We start from the raw sequence: 20964 nt of genomic DNA, 5'->3' as shown, positions 1-20964 counted from the left end.
AATTCATTACAATACAAATATAACTAGTAACAATCACTAACTAGATTGTAAAACAGGACATTTAAGCTTCCAAGTTATCAGCACACTTTCTGTGAGGCCCAGAACAACTGGTGTGGTACTGAAATAACATTAAAATAGTATGTCCAAATGTAAGGGTATAGGAATAACATTTTGCTTGGGAAGCTTGGAATCACTGGGAAGTGAGTTGACAAGAGACAAAGACAGATGGGGAATGAGAAGCGATGTTGAGAAAACAGTGGTCACAGTAAGAGCTGGAGGGGTCAGATTTCCTTTGCCACTGCCTTTACTGACCCCTCTACAGACAACATTTCCAGAGCTTACTGTGTCTGATCTCCCAGGTATCTCAGAATGGGGTAAACAATATTCAAGGTGAAAGTCCAGAAACGGCCCATTGAGGATACATCTCAGGAGTTTTATCAGACTCTCAGATGCCTACCAGGCCCACTGCTGTACTTTTCTGAAACCTCCCTTTATTAACATACCCCACTATTTTTTAACATGTTCCAGGCCTTAGCACAAAACACAGATCTTAAAGAGCGCTTACGCAGAATCCATGCCGAGTCTCTGCTCCTCGACCCCCCTGCTGTTGTCAAGTTGGGTGACAGTCTGGCAGAGGTGGGTAAGGTTCCTTGTCTGGTATCGTCTCTAAGTGCTGCCTGCTCCCTGGCACCCTTTCCCATGATGCCCTCTGCCTGGTCGTATGGCCTCCTGCTTCACTGTCGCGAGTAATGTTCGCATCCCACACGCCTCCTCGTTGATGCTGTGACATCTGTGGCAGGGATTGGGGGCTGCAGGGAGCTGCCTGGGGAGTGTGATATTACTGTTACATGCATTTCAGGATGCTGCTTTTTTCCAACTGGAACTTCTTTTTTTTAGGCCTGTTTGCTTCTTGAGTATCTCCACCTATCACTTGGTATTTCTGGAGTGGGAAAGACTATATATTCTCCTGTTATTTTTGAAGACATCTAAATTTCTCAAAATATTCCAATCTCTTGCCCTCTTCCTTACTCATTCTCTGAGAACTCCTCATCCCCTTTCTTTGTTCTCTCTTCTTTTCTCCTTCGTGTAATTTCCCCCCTTTACAGAGAAGAGCACAGCTCTGAACTCTAAGGTAAAGATAATGAGCTCCATCAAAATACCTTGTTTAATTAACAGTATAGCAAAAATTACTGTTCTCAAGATTTGTGGTGTTTACCCAATATTCTCTGAATATGCTTAAAATTAGAAACTTCTGAGAAGTAAAAGTAGATTATGCTAAACATAATTATGCATAAAGGTTAAAATTTGTTTCAGCTATCTCTTGTTTTTCTATACCTCAGATTACTAAATTTTGCATTAGATTTAAAAAAAAAAACTAAATTAAAAATACAGATTGTAATATTTCCAGGCTGGGAAGATGAGTGGAAAGGCCAGATTCTACAAAAGCTTGGAAGCAGGAGTGGCATTCACTTCCAAATAAAGCTTGCTTCCAGAAACTCTATGAACTTGGAGAAAAGATGAAAGTTTTGCATTCAAGACTTTCATTCATAGGGTCGCTATGGGTTGTCTACGACTCTATGGCACTTAACAACAACAATATACAAAGAGTTTCTGTGTGTGTGTGTGTGTGTGTGTGTGTGTGTGACATCTTTTAACAAGAGTTTCTAAAGTTTGATTTTGGAATTTTGGGGTGATACAAATGGATAGTGTGTTTGGTTACCAGCTACATTCAGAGGCACCTTAGAAGAGCAGTCTAGTGATCTACTTGTGACAAATCAGCGTTTCAGACACTAGACCCTCACTAGAGAGGAATGTCTGCCTTAATCTAGCTATATGGGACCAAATTGATACAGCAACTTGAAAATTTAGATAGGAAGCTTAGAGGGCAGTGAGCTTATGCTAATGGGGGAGGAGAAGAGGTTTTATCAGGATCATTCCGAGTCATAGGAATCCTATAGGGCAGACAAGGACCTCCCTGCAGGATTTCTAACACTGTAAACCTTTACAGAAGTAGTAGGTCTCGTGCTTCTCCTGTGGATGCCTAATGAGTTTGAATTCCCACCCTTTTGGTTAGGAAGTGAGTGCTTAACTACTGTGCCACTAGAGCCCTTAAAGGGGGGCCAACTCCAAAATGGAGGGTACAAGGGGCTGCACAACTTGAATCTTCAACTGCTAAAGAAACTGCTGAACTGGTTTATGTTCTGTGCATAGTCTTGGCAACAGTGAAATGGAAGACATTACTTTTAAAAGTAAGAAAACTCTGTGGGCATAGTTGTACTCAGACACATGTGGGGTTATCATGAGTTGCAGTCCTAGCAGTGATAATTGATGGTAATGTTTGAACATTTCCTTCCTAGTCCTTTTCCTGCCTTTGAAGAAAAGCAAGCACTCACATAGTACTGGCTCTTGAGAAGCTCTTGTGTCAGGCAGTGAGGAGATTAGAGGCAGGAAGGAGTCAGCACACAGGTGAAGGCCTGTGGCATCTGCCCTGGACATTTGCAGTACAGACTCCTCCACAGCCTGACAGGACCCTCGTCTTCCAGAGAGTGAGCTCCCTTTACTTACTGTTCATAAGTCAACTAACCATGGCTGATGTCGAAATTCCTCTTCAGACCCAGTTTCTCAGATCTCATTTTTAATCGTTTTTAACTCAGACATATAAATCAGACCCTTTGTAGAACCAAACAGCTAACCATTCATTTAATGCTTAGGAGGACCACCTTGGTTTTAGGCTTAGAGACTGGCATGTGCTCACCAAGCTAGCCTTGAATCTACATATGCCCAATAAGGTAGAGCCCAGTGACCAGGGCCAGTAACCATTGCAGAATGCTTCCTGTCAGACACCTTGGTAATCCACAAGATTTCATGTATTCCCCCCCCCCAGGCTATACTTATCTTTCAAATGATAATCTTATCTAAATAAATAAATAAATAAGTTGAGCATTTATATGTTTGTGAATTTTTGCTCAACATGTATGCAGTGGGCATATGCAATTTGGAAAGCCCAAAATCACAAGTCTTTTAAGGTTTGTATTTTTCAAACTGATCTCAGAAGTCACATACATGATAGCTAACCTGCTGTAAGTCATCCTAGAGGAGGTCGTGATACATCCCTCAAGTTCACACCTCCTTCCGAACAAAGCCTTCTTGAACCCGTATCAGGGGTACGGGTGTCCCGTTTAGCTACCTCTTCTTTTAGTGACTTTGTGTTCTCCACATTTTATCCTGCTTTCCACTGGGTGACTTAGGCTGACTTTCCTAGGAAAGGGAAAAAAAAAAACAAACCTCACATTGTTGATTCCAGAAAATAAGTCAGAAAGTAAATGGATATTTCAGAGCCTGAAAACTTCTGCCCTGTCTATTTTTCTGCTATCACTCAGTTTTCTTAAACACTTGGGAGACAGCAGCCACACACAGTGGGGTTGGTTAACCCACAGTGCTCTGTTTCTGTAACTCCTACTTTCTCTCCTCAGCTGTTACCTCCTTTTACCTGCAAAAATTACCCATTTTTCATATTAGACCTTTAAATGCTTCAAATTAGACCTTTAGATGCTCTAATTCTAAAGTCTTTTCTTTCCTATCAGAAATTACCCCTATATCTTATAAAATTCTCCTATTTAATATTCTAGATGGGAAGATTAAATATTAACAAATTGTCACATTATTAGATTATTTTAAATTATTTTTATTTCCAAACAAAGGCCCAGTGATTTTAGGGGGTAATACTCGAATAATTCTAAAGCCTCTTTAAGAGACTAAATAGACTATAATGTCAACGAAAAGTCAATGGAAGGAATGGCTTTAGTGGCCCACCCATCTGTTATAATCTACATGTATTGAATATAGCATTTCACAAATCCATATCACCGCTATATGAGGTGGGTTAGGCCAGTTTCATTTTAGTGACAGGCAAGTGAATCCCAGAGAGATTAAAGCAACTTCTCCCTAGGCATGGAGCTAGTAGAAGACCCAGCTGGGATTCAAATCTGCATCTAGAGTCCAAAGCACATTCTTACAGAGCATCTTACACTGCTACTGGATGAGGAAGGGTGTGTGAAATCTGTGAGCAAAATTTACAGTAAAGCTACAAGTGACCTCAAGGTGAGGAGGGTGTAAGAATGGGACAGAATAACTAACCCAGGAATAAACTCCAGTATATGTCAAGAACAAGTAAATATATAGCAGAAGAGGTATCAAAAACCAGTAAAGAGGGAAGATATGGGTTATTCAGTATATAAAGTATACACAACAGTTTACATGATTTTTATTGTACACTAAAATGTATCAGCTATGCATATGGAAACATAGTGCTTTAAATACTTAACAAACAGCAGGAAAGAAAATATTTTCTGAATTTGGAAACAATAGGGAAAAAAAAACCTGCAAAAAAAAGTTAACTCTTTTCCATATATTGACTACATTTTAAAAAAATTTGTGTATATCAAAAGTAAACTAAGGCAAATACAGCTAAGGGTAAACTTTTTCATAGAAATGGCAGCTTTTAATAATGCCAGAAAAAGGTGACAGTGTTTTAATATGAAACAAAAAATAACAGTCATTTAAGACCACAAAAAATAAATGGGAAAGGAGCATAATTTTTAAACAAGAAATACAATCCATTTCTTAACTTCATTTTGAAGTGTTTATTGATTTACGAGAAGGTGTAAATCTTTACAGCTGATTTTTTTTTAAAAAAGGAAAGAAAACCAATCGAATCCTTAGCAACAATGCAAATGACAAAAAAATAGTGTCACTTGGGATGTAGCAAAAACAAGGATTATTTTGTCATTGTAATTGAGATATACACACATGCCCACAAAGCTTTAAAGTCAGTAATTCAGTTTTTAAGAAGAGGTTATAAGAAATGAGACAAAGACATTTATAAAGGTGTTTGCCAGCCGTACAAATTTGGAAACATCTGTAACTTAAAGGGAAAAATAATAAGCTGTAGTGGTTTAGTCTTAGGGAGTTGTGCGGCCACCCCCAAGCTATGCAGTTCTAATCCAACAGCTGCTCCTCAGGAGAAAAATGAGCAGTCTCCTCTCATGTTAGTTACTGCTTCTGAAAGCCTGCCGGTGGGTCGGCAGAATTGGTTCTGACTCCACAGTACATAACAACAACAATTTGCATAATTTGAAGATACTATCTGTTGGTTAGAGTTCCTCTCAAAGAGCTGTTGAATGTTTGAGAAAATATACACATGTAAAGTTAGGTGAATATAGTAGACGATACAGATACTAGCTTTTGACCCCAGCTTTTTTATTTCAAAAAATATACCTAAACACAAATAATTTCATAGAAAAAATTCACCATAGATTATTAAGAGACACTTCTTTGTGATGGAATTTTAAGCAATATTTATTTTATTTATACTTTTTATTTTTTTCTTTGAGCATATTCCTTTAATTTTCAGGGAACTTTGCAGAAGTTTGTGTATATATAATGATATTATTTTAAAACAAAAGTATGTATAGAAAAATAATGGAAAAACTATGTAAAAATATTATAGTGGTTATATTACATGATGAGATTATGGTATGCCCTTCCCTCTTGCTCTTTCTTGTTTTTTGGGTGGGTGTGGGTGTGTGTGTGTGTAGACAGAGAAGTGAAGAGAGGTTGCCACTCAAACCTTATAGACATGAGGAGAAAATACTGGCTTGAACTGGCTAGGCAAGTATCTTAATAAATGACATCCTGTACTGTCCAAGGATGTGGAGGCTGTACATCAGTTGTGTTTGCACTGAATATTTATATGAGGTTGCTAGAGTAGGAGATCAAAATGGGCTAGGGCCTACATTTAGTATTTTAAGTGTTAGCCAACCAGAAAAATATTTCTGATCCATTATTCTAGGAGGAGGAAGATCAAGAGAGCAGGAGTGACTGATTATAAATTAATGAGTAGAACTAGTAAATAAATCATGAGAGTTTTATGTGGCAGTGGCAAACCACAGGCGCAGGGCATTTCTATTGTTAAAGTGAGTATTAAAGGGACTCCAGTTTCGTGCCAGGCCCCTTCAGGCAAGAGACATTTCTTTCGAAGGTGACAGCTGTGGTACTTATTAATGATCACTTAAAAGATCTCTTAGTCTAGAGAGAAAGCCTACTTTTCTGAAACTCTGTGGAGATTAAAATGGGTCAGAGTGGAATCTTACATCTGATAAATCAGAGAAAGAGATGCACATTTTGAAATGCTTCTAAAGTAAACATTTCATGTCCTTTATCATTATGAACATGTGTTGTAGCCCCTTGTCAGAGCTTGTTCCTCTTTGGGGTATAATTTATGCTTAGAAATTTAGGAATATGTCCTCAATTTGTAAAATTTCTAGGTGAGATACAATCTTCTTTAACAATCCGCATTAATGTAGGACTTAGCTATCAGGTTCATAGTGATACAGAAGCAGCTTCTTGATCAGCCCAGGGAGAAATGTGGGGAAGCTCAGGGGAGCTTTTCTAGTTTGAAGGAATTGAGTCATCTTATTCAGGATTTTCTCCTAGGTCCAGGTCAGATGACATCTTTGTATCAAGTCCTCTCAGCTGCCTGCTCAGAGTCAATCCCAGCTCCCTCTCAGTTTCTGTTGCACTGAGACATGTTGAGGAACACTGTGCACCCACTCAATTCAGAGTGGAAACTTGGTCTTATTTGTGATTATATCCCTCCATGGCCAGCAAAGCACTGTATTTTTAGTTCAATTGAATTCAACCCAGTCTTGAGTTGAATTGAATTTTCATTTGCAAATAAAATCAGAAGCATACTTTCCAAAATATTTATGCCCTACTGGGAGGGACAGCAGCTCTGGTGGCCTAGTGGTAAGGAGTTTCAGTGGCAAACCAAAGGTATGTGATTCAAATCCACCAGCTTTTCCATGGGAGAAAGATGAGCAGTCACCTCCCATGCCATTAACTAACTGCCTCTGAAAACCCACCGGAGGGTCAGTTATGGGTTAGTTCTGACTCGAAGGTACACGTACAACTACCTAGTCAGTGGGATGGAAATGAGGGCCATTCATGATTATAAAACAGTGGTATTTGTCATTTAATTTGTATAAAAGCTTTTGATCTCATCTGTTCATGAATAATGGATGATCTACCACCTAGGGTGCTTCTAGACCAAAACACACTGTTCGTGTGTTAAGGAGCAGCTCAAAAGCAGCCTGTGGGCCTCAGAAAGTACAGGAGCAGAGGAAGCTATGTTCTCTGTTCTCTGAACCAGCCGTGCAGGGACATGCATTCAGTTCAATTCAGAGAGAACTCTAGGATGAAGAGACATCCAGCAGTGGTGGGGAATGGGAGGATGTGATTCAGAGAGGAGTTGAATTATTTCTGCCCTTACAGAGAACAAAGGCTGTTCGGGGTTGGGGGGAGGGCGGTCTTTTTTTTTTTCCTCTCTCTCTCTCTCTCAGATGCATTCGTGTGTCTGGAAGTGAAGTGCTTGTTTCCAGGATGACTTCCGCTTTCCATTGTAGTTTGTATAAGGCTTATTTATCCATTTCAGACCTGCTCCCTGCTTGGAACTGCTTGTTTGCATGGGCCTGTGACCTTTTATGTCATGTCATTAAACCATATGTTTATTTTGCTTACGAGTGTTTCTGAATTTTTGATGGTTTTGTGTTTGGCTTTTTTAAAAACAGGAAAACTCCAGAGATGAAAACCGAGCTCTGGTCCACCAGCTTTCCAATGAAAGCAGACTCTCCATCACTGACTCCCTTTCTGAGTTTTTTGATGCCCAGGAAGTTCTGCTGTCACCGAGCTCTTCAGAAAATGAGGTTTGGACACTGTTTTTACTCAGGTGCTTCAGAATCTCCTATTTTGTTGATTGCCAAGTTTGGTAATACCTATTATTGGAAAGAGGAATTTGAATTCTTGACCATCTACAATTTGAGGGTCTTTCTCATATCCCCAAAGCACAAGATGATACAAAATCATAGAAGAAAAGAATTGTGCGTGGAGAAGATGTCTGAATACTTCCCCTTTACTATAACTTGATTTATTAGAACTCTTTTCCATTATATGCCCCAGTGCCATAGTCTGTAAAGCGTTGTACTGCTAACACAAAGGCCAGAACTTTCTGGCTGTTACCCGAAGCTCTGAGGGAGAAAGATGGGCTGTCTCCTCCTATGTGATTTCCAGTCTCTGAATCCCCACGTGAGGGTCAGGTAGGAGTCAGTTCTGACTTAACAACAGCAAGATAAGATGATTTCATTCATAATTTTCATTTTCAGTTGAGAATATATTTTCACTGCAGAGAAATAAATTGGCATCCTCTGTCTTTTGTTTGGGAAGAGTAAGTAGTTTTATATGTAGTAGAATGAGATTTATATTAGGTTAACTACGTCTGCATAGTTACATGTATGATAATGTCTTAAATTGATGCATGAATTAATGTTTTCCTGCATAAGCAAGTATCATAGTTAGCATTCCTATAGGTAAGTTGTTGTGGTTGGTGAGTGCCGTAGAATCGGAACCAACCTGTAGCTGACCCTCCGGTGGGTTTTCAGAGGCAGATAATCTCATGGGAGGAGATTGCCCAACCTTCTCCCACAGAGCAGCTGGTGGCCTTTGGGATTGCAGTGCAGCTTCTTGCCGCTAGGCCACCAGTGTATCCCATTTATTTGTTCCTCAAATATATGGTTAAGCACTTACCTAATAACCAAAGGGCCAAGTGTTTGAATCTGCTTGAGAGAAAGACCTAGCAGTGTGCTTCTGTAAAAGTTATAGCCAAGAAAACTCTAGACTCTCTTGCTTGGGATTACTAGACGTTGACAATTACTCCATGGGTGCCAAACAACGAGAATTTTGTTTCTATATTAACTTCCATGCAAATTTCTTCCCTCTCCCAATACTACCAGAACAAATCACAACTCAGTCGTGCCAAATTTTAACAAATGCTGAAAATGTAGTCTAAATGAATAAAAATGTTTCTAATAACTAAAATATTTTAATTGATGTTTTCCTTATGAAAAGTAATCAAATAACCATAATATTTTAATAACAAATGCTGGCTATGACGTGTATCAAGGCAGACTGATGTAAGAGCCTTTATAAAAACCATCCATTATTTCTATAGATTTATAATGTGGGATTTAAATAGTATTTGATAAGTTGAAGAAAGCATTTATGAACATCTTCATCTTGAATTTTCTTAACCTCTTATATATTATTTCTTGTTTTCTCCTAGATTTCTGAAGATGACTCATATGTCAGTGACATAAGTGATAACCTTTCCTTAGACAACCTCAGTAATGATTTAGACAATGAGAGACAGACCTTGGGTAAGATTTCAATCATTTGACCTTTGAAAGTTTGGTTGTTGACAGGACCAGTAACCGAGTAGTGCATAATAAAATTAAGGCCAAGTCCCCAGCCTTGAAGATTATATAATCTGCTTGAGGAAAAAAAAACAACTAACATGTGAAAGATACATTCATTCATAATCTTTTCATCTTGTGCCAATTTTTATTTTACAAAATGAGAGAGTTTTAATTATATAAATTTTGGAATTTATTGCATTTGATGTCTCTTATACAGTCTGTGGAAGAATCTCAGAACCAGTGGGTTGAAAGGAAAAGGATAATAATACAGTAGCACAAGGTTATTTACGGCTGGATTTTTTAGAAAAGAACTTGAGAAATGAAAAAGCTTCCACTTGGTAAGCAGCACACGTGCCGTTCACATTGTGGATGGAGAAGACTAAGGAAAACTCTTCTCTTAACAATCAGAGGGAAGATAGGAATGAAAGAGAGGTCAAGGTTGGGAACTTGCCCCAGGAGACAGTGTCTTTGCTTAGTTGAGACTGGCCTGGAAAGGCCTGTAGGAGGTCAAAGCTGTCCTTTCTTCTCCCACTCATCCCCTGTTGATCAGATTGCCATGATCTGGTGGTCTGTCTATTGCTATCATGCTGGAAGCTGAGCCACTGGTACTTCAAATACCAGGAGGGTCACCCCTGGTGGACAGGTTTCAGAGAAGTTGCCAGACTTCTGATGAACTAGAAAGACAGGTCTCACATTCTACTTTGAAAAATAAGCTTATGAAACCTATTTTACCAAAAGTAATCCAGGATGTTCCTTAGAAGGGAGGAAGGTGAGGTAAACTCTCATGTACTCTAGACATGTTATAAGGAAGGATCAGTCTCTCTGGAGAAGAGCATCATGCTTAGAAAAGTCAGTGAAAAAGTAGAAGACTATTAGCAAGATGGATTGAGATGGTGATTGCAGCAATGGGCTTAAAACGTGGGAATGATTGTGAGTATGGTGCAGGATTGGACAGCATTTCACTCTGCTGTATTTCACACCCTCATTCATTGTTGTGGAGTCAGAACCAACTCATAGTTGACTGTCAAGTGCATTTTCATAGGCTATAAATCACTCAGGAGGAAAGTGGCCATCTTTCTCCAGCAGAGCTCCTTGTGAATTTGAACTGCCCGCCTTTGAGTTGGCGTTGCACCTCCTTACTCACTGGACCAGCAGAGCTCCCTTCTGTCACATACAGAGATGACTATATAGGAGTTGGAACCAAGTTGATGGTATCTAACAATAATAATATATATAAATAAGATAGAAACCGGGGGGTGGGGGGCAAAGAATGATCATCAAAACATATGTCACCACACTGAATTAAAACAAAAAGTAAGTTAAAATAGAGAATGCTAGCTACATAAGAGTTTGACAGATAGTAAAAGCAAATGGTGATAACTTGGAAAATCCTCAGGAGATGGACATTTGCGTATGCTTTGGCTAAATGTGTAAGCTGAGGCAGTCTTTTTGCAGAGCAAAAAGTCTATTCATAGACTGAAAAATCTAAAAAATGTTCAGTCTTTGCTATAGTAAGTAACCTCATGTCTCTGTAGCCTAATAAAATGCTCAGAGTACAGTCAAATATCTAAGGGTATGAATATTCATTATGATTTTATTATCTTTATGGCAAAACATTGAAGAAAATGTAAAGTTCAATTGTAGATAATAGAAATCATAGCTTATTTTCATACAAAGGAATATTTTCATTGTTCAAAAATGTTTTGGAAGAATTTGAGCTAACTTTACAAAATATTCACACTAGCTGAGTAGGCAGAATATTATATATACAGTATAAGCTATAACCCCCTGTTGCTGCGTCCCTTTCCACTCATGGTGACCATTCCGTTTCTGAGGCTGTAAAGAAGAAGGGAGGAACTCTCTTCATCTTTCTTCTGAAGAGCAGCTGGTGGATTTTACCAGCTGTTTCAGATAACAGCGCAATTCGTAAGCACTGTGCCACCAGAGGTCCTTACGTGAGCTGCGTGGATAGAGAAAATGCTAAATGATAAGTCTCCTAAACAAAAATAATTGGCTGCTATTTCTTGGTGGAAAAGATCCCTGGTGAGGAGTATATTACCTTTGAATTGTTAACCAAAAGGTAAGTGGTTTGAGTCCACTGTGGGAGAGAGATTCAGAAACGTCACCAAGAGTTGGAACTGACTTGACAGCAGTGAGGTGGCTTATTCCTTCCTGGTGGAGTAATGGATGACATTTTTGTTTTCGTTATCATTTTCTTGTATAAATTGGATTTTTAAAAAATCAGAATCTAAAGGGGTTGGGGTTTTTTTTTTTAAGAGTCAAAGGATAATTTTTTTTTTAAAGCCACTGTGTGCTAGAGCATAGAAATCCAATTTCTTGTCTTTGTTGTGGATGCTAGTTTTTTAGTGGATACTTGAATGGCTCTCTGTGAATAAATTCCATGAGTTTTAGGGCATATCATTGTTTTGGTATGTCATTTAATTGCTCAGACTTTTTGCTTATTTTTGGGCTTTCAGACCCATTCTCACTACTGAGATAAACAGTTAATAGGTCATGGTTTGATTCATGTATTATATTTTTCAAAACTAAAAAGCTTCGTTGAGACAACCAGTCTTGTTTCCTTCTCAGGGCCTGTTCTGGAAGGTGGCAGAGAAGAGAAGTCCAAGAGAAGAACGTGCCTGCCGGCGCCAGGCCCCAACACCAGCAACATCAGCCTGTGGAACATCCTGAGGAACAACATCGGGAAGGACCTGTCCAAGGTGGCGATGCCCGTGGAGCTGAACGAGCCCCTGAACACGCTGCAGAGGCTGTGCGAGGAGCTGGAGTACAGCGAGCTGCTGGACAAGGCCACACGCATCCCTAGTGCCCTGGAAAGGATGGTGAGGAACCTTACCATACCATGGCCTCACTGCCTTGAGCCAGAGGCTCACAGGGCAGCTCAAGAGACAGACCCCCTTTTCTCATCATCACTTCAGTGGCTCAGTTCTCAGCCATGTCTGCTCCTCTCTGCCCGACCATGTCCAATCACCTTGTCAGGATTTGCCCTTGTGCCAGATGGTGCCTGAGGTAGTTTTGCTCCCAGCTTGTCTGAAATGTCTGGCTGGACAGCATGTCTTTAGGGCTGTCTCGTGTTTATTTTTACTCCCCTGGGTGCACAGAATTTAATTTCATGAGCTGTTTTTCTCATCCAGGGTAAATTTCCCTTGAGACTTGTTTTTGTTTATTTTTAGAAGTATCCCATCAGCAGCTAGATTTTTGGGAAATTTCATTCACAGAGGAAGTTTTTGCATGAAAAAAGATTTGGTTTTTTTTCCCCCATTTTGTTTTTTCCTTAAGAGAACGTATTTTAAAAAGAAAAGGGGGAAAAAAGGCTTATCCTAGAAAAATCTATCTTGAGGCCTTTAGTATTATATCTAGTCACAGGTTACTAGCTGACAGAAGGGCTTCCAAGTAGTTCTGGGTTTCTGGATGGTGAGATGGTTATGGGAAAACACTCCAGCTACCAACCCAAAGGTTAGTAAATTGAAACATTGAGCCGACCCGGAGGAAAGGCCTGGCTATCTGCTTTTAGAACACTCAGCCTCTGGAACCCCGATGAAGCCTAAGTTCCATTCTGGCACACATGGGCACTGTAAGTTGGAATCAACTTGAAGGCACCAGGTTTTTAATTTCTTTTTGGTTTTCTAAGTGCTTCCAATCATTCACTTAATAAGATAGTGAGACTCTTGTTAAATCCGTCATTCTCTTTCTGACGGCTTTGCTCTTGAAAATGTGATGATTATTCCTCTTTTGTTTCCTCAAACCTCGTAATCCTTTTATGTCTTTATCTATGTGAAATGCTAAAGTCTCCTGGGCACTGGCTGCATTGTTATATGCTGTCAAGATGGAACTCATAGCTGACCCTCCAGCAGATTTTCAGAGGCTGCAAATTGCACAGGAGGAAATTGGTAGATTTGAACCACTTGCCTTTGGGTTAGCAGCAACTCATTACCACCAGGCCATTAGTGCTTCCTGGGTATTTGCTGAATGGCTGAATTACAGTTAGAGTCCTTTGGCCATGCTGACCCTTGTAAGTGGACTGACAACCTCGAGTTGATTTACATGTCTTTCTTTTCTGCTGTTTTAATCCTCATCATAACCTTATTACTTTAATGATTTGAAGATTATAGGAAAACCTCTTCTCTGGATGAAAGGATATCCCACAGTCATTCTACAAAGCTTCTAGAGCCTTCTTTAATCAAAGAGACTTCTATCATGATACTAATAATAATAAAGGGAAGAGAGAAAAACAAGCTGGTTGTTTTGGGGGGTGATTTTTTTTTTTTAATCTTCTTTGGTACTTCTGCCTCAAAGAGGGAGGCACACAGCTTCTAAGGCAGTGTTACAAGTCAATATTTCTGGGCAGTTCCAGTCTTTTAGGAAGAAACTGGCTTTGAAGATGAAGGTATTTTTAAAAGAGTTTTGTTCAGTGGCAATTTAGAGCTCCTTAGGATGTGAGCTCACTGATAGGCATAACTGGCTTTGGGAAGAGGTTTCAGGCAAGGAAGTTTCATTCCACCACAATGCCCAAAGAAGAACGAGTCCAAGCCAGCACTGAGCAGCATCCGCTGTATTTTGCTCCCTTGTGCGCCTGCATAAATTTTCTCACATCACCACTCAAAAGAAGGGTGCTTCACTGTGTCTGCAGTCTCCCTTTGCTCTCCCCTGAGTGTTATGGAGGACACCAGGTTCTTTTCTAAATATTGTTCTATTTTAAATTGTGAAGTTGAGTCAGAGCTGATACAGCTTGCCATATAGATGATGTGACTTTATTACTGCTTAGCAGGTAACATGCAAAAAAGCAATAGAAAGATGCCCTAGTTTAAGAACAAAGGCAGTCAGATTTGACTGGCTTATAGCAGAACAAACTGATATTTCTAAGCTGTCTAGCCACCCCTGAGCAGTTACTGTGTAAGGTGGTAAACTATTGCAGGCAACATCCAAGATTCTGCAGAGGCTAGGGAATGTTACTTGACTCATGAATATTTATGAAGTGTTTCTGGGTGATACAGATGGTAAATGAATCCAGCTGCTAGCAGAAAGGTTGGACGGTCAGGTCCAGCCAGAGGCCCCATACAGGAAAGCCCTGGCAATCTACTTTAGAAATATTTGCCCTTAAAATCCCTATGGAGCACAGTTCTACTCTGACCCATCAGAGTTAGAGGCATCTCGATGGCCACTAGAATGTTTTTTGACAGACATCCAACTTCACCTCATCTAAGAAATTTTTCCAAATGTGCTGAGAAAAAGAAACTTTGAAGTTGTGGTTCAATATCAGCAAAGAAAATTTGTTGTTGCTACTTGGGCTTAAGCTTTCTGGCAAAAATAAAGAAGGAAGAGGAGAAACAAAGAGAAAGAAAGAAGGAGGGGGGAGAAAAATGCATGCTTTTGTTCCCTAAAGGGCAGGTATGAGACCTGGTAAAAATGGTGAGAACTCCAGAGAGGGCTTTGAGAAGATCCTGTGAATTTCCTGTTCACAGTAGCATCCCTTATTTTCCTTTTAGTTTTCTTATGGTTGGGTTTGATTTTTTTTTTCCTTTTTCTTTTTCTAGAAAAGTAGAGCTTCCTAAAAGAGACTGTGCTCTGTCATGTGGCTTATTTTCCCGGCTCATGAAATGACTCACAGATTTTCTGTCACCAGACTAAGCTTATAGTTTTATTGCAATGTCCGTAGTGAATGTTTAAACTTGCAATACTTATTCCTAATTTTTAAGAGATACCTGACGTTTACATTCTTCCTTCACACTCCTACTCTCACTTTTTTAAGAAACCTTAGAACAATATCAGGATTTTCAGATAATGCTAGTTTAACAGTAAACAAAACCCCATTGTCATCTCATCTCATTGGTGTCTGAATTGGAACTAAATCATAGCTGAACCTCTGTTGGGTTTCCAAGTCTGAAAATCACAAAAGAAGAAATTACCCATTTTTTCTCTCTTGAAGCCACTGGTGGATTCGAACCACCAAACAGGTGTTAGCAATGACCAGAGTTACCTAAAAATTATTTAGATGACTTTATAAATATCATCTTCTTGACTGGCTTTCCTAACTTTTTAGCCTTAAAACAAACAGATGACGTTTAAATGCTTGGTTAATTTGTTTCTGGGCCAACAGAACATTGTTTGAATCTCCTACTAACACATATCTTTGGATTTCCTGGGTAAAACCATAAAGAGAGAAGCAGAAGTTTTATTATTGCTTGCTTCTTTGTTCAGTGTCTTGGTGAGAGAAAAATAACGATGTTTTCTCTTCTGTGTCCTAGGTGTACGTGGCAGCCTTTGCAGTATCCGCATATGCATCAAGCTACTTCCGAGCGGGGAGCAAGCCATTTAATCCTGTTCTTGGAGAAACATACGAGTGTATTCGTGAAGACAAGGGCTTCCGGTTTTTTTCAGAACAGGTGGATATACACCCTTTATTTTTGTTGTTTGGAGGAGTTGCTCATTAAATGTGCTTCTAAAATATTTATTTCCCACCTTTCTTTGGCTTCAAAGCAGCTGAGATAATTACATGCTTTTAAACATAAAGAGAAGTATCAATTTCCCTTCCCCTGAAACTTAGCCACCACCCACGGGCATAAAGGTACTAGTAATTCTGAGCACTCACCTGGCTACATGCATTGACAGCGTCGTTTCTGTTTGAAGTCACAGTAAGAGGATTGTGTAAACCGTGGAGCTTTTCCAGAACTGCAGCTTAGAGATTTAACTCATTGCCAACCATCCTGGATCATTAATGAACACATCAATGAGAGTAGGTGGCATCTACAAATAAATGCATTGTTGATTTTTATTTAAGGGGCATTTTTCTTTCCCATCCTGGTTCATTCAGTCAGCCAGTAGTTATTGAGCATCTGCTGTGTGCCATTGTTCCAGGTTCTGGGAAGCTGCTGGTAGTGGGGTTCAGGGCAGACAAAAATCCCTAATGAATGGACTTAACTATGCTTATGCTACCTGAGCCCCCATCGTCCTCATTAGACTCTTCTTAACCTAAGGGTTAGCAGAGAACAGTGTTCTGAAACAAGGTTCCTGAAACCAGACAGCCTGGCTTCAAATCTTCACTTGACCCTTTCCTGGGAGAGTGTGGTGGTTCAGCCCATGGGGAGTTGGTCATGGGGAGGTGGCACCTCTCCGGTGGTTCAAATCCATCAGTGGCTCCGCAGGAGAAAGATGGACAGCCTCCTCCCATGCCAGTTACAGCCTTTGAAAATCCTTTGCAGGGTCAACTGTGAGTCAAGTCTGGCTCCACAGCAGTGACTTTTAAATGAAAGCATTTAAAACAGAACAGTATCTGGAAAATCAAGTATAATATGAATGTTGGCTGTCTGTGTTGATGTATGTCAGCATAGTTTGCACTAGTGGAATATTGGGATCGTTCTAAATATCCACTCAGAAGGACTAAAACAGGGTGCGTGAGTACTGAAAATAAGAAACAGTGCCCTCTTTCCATCTATCATGTAAGTGAACTAGGGTGTTCACCATGTCTGTGTGTAGACATTAGTTTAGGAGCATTAATGATCTTTGCTTTGATACATTTTCCTCTTCCTTATTCTTACAAAACTAAGGAAAACAGGCAATGCATTGCTAAAGTAATGTTTTCTTTCCATTATTTTGCTACTCTCTTCTTAGTATGGAATTGGGGAAGACAGAATGGCGTGGCTGAGAGACACAATTATAAAGGCAGTGTTTGTCAAAGGCGGTGGTGTTGGAGTTCAAAGGAAAATGAATATGCATCTTCAATGTCTTCTCAGGAGCTAAAACTAGAAAGAAAACACTGGCTAATAGTGGAGATGTAGGGGGTTAAATCAGTAGTTAAAGAGATAAGATACGTGGATTCAAATTCAACTCGGTTATTTAAATGCCAAGCTGAAAATGGAATGAGAATAAATGAAAATATAATTTGGTTACCATGGTATTATATGTCCTCAAGTGAAAAAAATAAAGGCCCAAAATAGCCCCAAGCTATATCAGACAATCAGTGGATGGTGAATAGGTATGGGGGGGGGGGAGCATTACAACAACCCAGTAATAGGTGTTTATTATGTAAAGCTAAGCTTCAATCCTGTGAACACCTGATGGGTCAAGGCCAAATTCAGAATCTGTTTGTGGATATCCTGTGGCGGCACAGGGAAAGAAAGTGGAGCTTTTGGGGACATGGGCACCAAGACGGAAAGAAGTTATGTAACTTGGGCTTTAGTTCCATGAAATGGATCCCAAGGGGAAAAGCAAGCCAGAGATCTGGTGGTGTTAGTATTTCAGAGTGTGCTGGGTGTATTCTAGACCTGCTCTCCAATTCTAGCACTCCCACCTACTCTCTGTGCAAACTTTCTGAGCCTCAATGGTTTCTTTATCTAGAAAATGGGAATGATAATTGCTGGGTTCATAGAGGCTAGATAGGCTGAAGTGAAGAAATGCATTGATATATAAAGTACTTACATTCAATAAATTATTATGTTATATTTAAAATATCTTTTAAGATGGAGTGTTAAAAGTATTAAGAGATGTGTTGAAAAGGCAACAATGAACTTAAGGAATGACCTGATCAAATAAGGCTAAAAGGGCATGTATTTGTAATATGTCTTAGCTTGCCTAATTAACAAACACCGTATCTGTTCTTTTATAGCCTGTGGTATAGTCGATACTCTTCACCAGCATCACAATTTAAAGACATCAGTTTTTCTTTGGTCTTCCTTATTCAGATGCATGTGAAGCAACTGAAAATACCATGACTTTGATCATGTGTACCTTAATCTTTAAATTAATATACTTGGTCTTTTGGAGCGATCCTTGTCAGCGGATTTTTCTAATGCTTGTTAATTGCTTGACTACCACTGCCATGGATGTTGATTATGGATCTAAGACAAATGAAGTTGTTGATACCAGTCTTTTCTCTATCTGTCATGGTGTTTCCTGGGCATGTTATCAAAAGCACCAGTCCTTGGAAAATGACATCATGCTGGGAAAGGTCGAGGGTTGGTGAGAGAGAACCCTCAATATAGATAGGCTAACACAGTGACTGTAACAATGGGCTCGAGCATGAGGATGGCACAGGATAGGGCACCATTCCAGGATAGGGCACTGTTCCAGGATAGGGCACCGTTCCAGGATAGGGCTCCATTCACAGATCCTCTTCATAGGGTCTTTATGAGTTGAAGTTGACTTGATGGCACGTAACAATGTCAAAACTGTATCTATCTACTCTAGGGAGCTCTGGTGTCTGTAAGGAGTTGTGCTACTAATCTAAAATTGTTCTAAAGCTAGTGCCTCTAGCAGTTCAAATTCACTAGCACCTAACTTTATGAAAGAAAGATAGGCAATCTCTGCCTTGCAATTCATTTACAGCCTCCAAAACATCACCAGATGATCAACTGTGAGTCATCTCCAACTCCACAGCAATGAATTTTGAGTTATGGATATACAAAGGCTGTACTTTATTAATTATGCAAATGTTTTCCATTGTCTATATCATAACACATTCTAGATAATTTCCAAATTATGGATAATAGTAATTTCCAGCTCTACAGCAATGAATTTTGAAAGCATGATTATTCAAAGTCTATATTGAATATGCAAGTATTTTCCATTTTCTATATCATAACAAATTACAGATAATATTTCAAAGAATGAGAATTCTAGAACACTTAATTATGTTCATTGCAGAACCTTTCCATAGACATAGGGAGTTGTTACAACAGAACAAGGTGATACAGCATGGTTTAAAAATCAGGAAAGATGTCTATCAGGGTTTTATATCCTTTCACCATATATTTTCTGTCTACTGAGAAATCAATCCAAGAAGCTGGGCAATATGAAGAAAAGAACGCAGCATCAGAATTAGAGAAAGACTCATTAACAGTTTGTGATGACCAGATGACACAGCCTCGCTAGCTGACAATGAAGACAACTTGAAGCACTTACTGGTGAAGATCAAAGACTGTTCAATTATGCCTCAAGCATAAAGAAAACAAAAAATCCTCACATGTGGAGCAATAAGCAACATCATAATAAACAGAGAAAAAACTTGAAGTTGTCAAAGATTTTATGTTATTTGTATCTACAGTCAATGCCCATGAACACAGCAGTCAAGAAATCAAATGATATATTATTGTATTGGGAAAGTTTGCTGAAAACCTCTTTAAAATGTTAAAAAAGCAGAGATATCATTTTGAAGACTGTCACCTCATGTGTATCCAAAAGGTGGACAATGAATAAGGAAGACTGAAGAAGAATTGGTGCATTTAAATTATTATGTTGATGAAGAATATTAAATATACCATGAACTATCAGAAGAACAAACAAATCTGTCTTAGAATGATAGCTAGAATGCTCCTTAGAAGAGAAGATGATAAGACTTCCTCTCTTACTTTGGCCTGGTTGGTCCTTGGAGAAGGGAATCATGCTTGATAAAGTAAAAGATCAGTGGGATTAAAAAAAAACAACATGAAGACCCTCAATGGGATGAACTACTACTTGAGGAAGACTCTCAACAAGATACATTATCATGATAAACTGCAGTGATAGGTTCAAATATTGCAATGATTCTGAGAGACGGAGTTCCGCCACCAGAGATGGAGTTCCACCGCCAGACGGGCCAGGAAGAGACCCAGGAAGAGCAATAGTCAGCCATCCACCGCAGAACCCCAGAGGAGTGAAGACCACCCGCCACTGTGTGACCCCCCCTGCAGCCTGCACCTGTGTGACCCCCGACCAGCAGCGCCCAAGCCCCGCCCCCACCTCTTGGTGGTAGTGTCCAAGGCCTGCGCTCCTGACCCCCCTAGTCCCTTGCTTCCATGCACCTCAGCCCCTACCACAGCCCTGTGACCTCAGGGCACCACCGTGGATCCAGCCATCACCTGGAGCTATCCACCGAGCTGTTGTGGAACTAACCTGGCAGAAGAAAGGCCGGCAGGTAGGATCTTATCTGTGTTTACTGGGGCTGATTATCTGGGAGAGCACCTAACGGCATGCCCACAGGTGGGGAAATTGGCCAAGCTCTCTTGGGTTCCCACCCAAAATGAGCCAGCCAGCTGGCTTCTGTGAACTCTGCAGACCAGCCAGAGGCTAGTGCGTTGGTGGGAAGTTGACCTTGACTATTCGGATCCTGTGGATCCAGGGCCCTCCTGGAGCAGGGGCTGTTGTGTGAGGGCACCTGTGTAAGTGCCGGACAACAGGAATTTGAGTAAGGACCCCAGTCGTGAGCACACTGAGACACCAGAGGTTTGAGCAAGGTCTTCCATGTGATTGACCTGCCCTTGCAATCACCCAACCCTTTGCCTGCCTCACCCCACTTGGCTCCACACCAGTGCCTACACATCTGGGCAATCAACTTGCCTTTAAACAGGAGTACCTTGACCTGTTTTAGCAACAAGAGATTGCCCTAGCAGGCGCTGAACTGACATTTTTCTGAAGTCATAAAGTCAGAGGAACGCACAAGTTTGGTAGCTGCCCATCTGATCTCAAGCGCATTGTCTTCAGACCAAGAACACATACCAATGTCTCGAAGAAAGCAAACTATCCCACACAATATACAAGAGCAAGGCAAGATGTCACTCACAAAGGATAACACAAGAGCAGCCGATACCCTGAAATCAGAAGGGCTCATGGAACTTTCTGACACAGAATTTAAAAGAGGAGTGACTGAATATTTCCAATGGATGAA

General features: G+C 40.1%; 1 protein-coding gene across 4 annotated transcripts in view; it reads left to right on the top strand.

Moving 5' to 3' along the window:
- The window catches only part of OSBPL3 (oxysterol binding protein-like 3), a 132331-nt gene that overhangs the window by 79331 nt on the left and 32036 nt on the right, over positions 1-20964 (top strand). For 2 of the 4 annotated variants that reach the window (XM_006902392.1, XM_006902393.1), the window contains 5 exons: positions 529-636; positions 7629-7763; positions 9176-9269; positions 11898-12148; positions 15572-15709. In XM_006902392.1, coding sequence (XP_006902454.1) covers positions 529-636; positions 7629-7763; positions 9176-9269; positions 11898-12148; positions 15572-15709 — 726 coding nt within the window. The remainder of the gene's footprint in view (positions 1-528; positions 637-7628; positions 7764-9175; positions 9270-11897; positions 12149-15571; positions 15710-20964) is intronic. The other 2 variants (XM_006902395.1, XM_006902394.1) reach the window with 1 other exon arrangement.

This window comes from Elephantulus edwardii, unplaced genomic scaffold (genome assembly GCF_000299155.1).
Source record: "Elephantulus edwardii isolate Elephantulus edwardi_28Jun2011 unplaced genomic scaffold, EleEdw1.0 scaffold00405, whole genome shotgun sequence".
Classification (NCBI taxonomy): domain Eukaryota; kingdom Metazoa; phylum Chordata; class Mammalia; order Macroscelidea; family Macroscelididae; genus Elephantulus; species Elephantulus edwardii.
The sequence above is the reverse complement of the archived record's forward strand: the minus strand, read 5'-3'. Positions and strand labels throughout refer to the sequence as shown.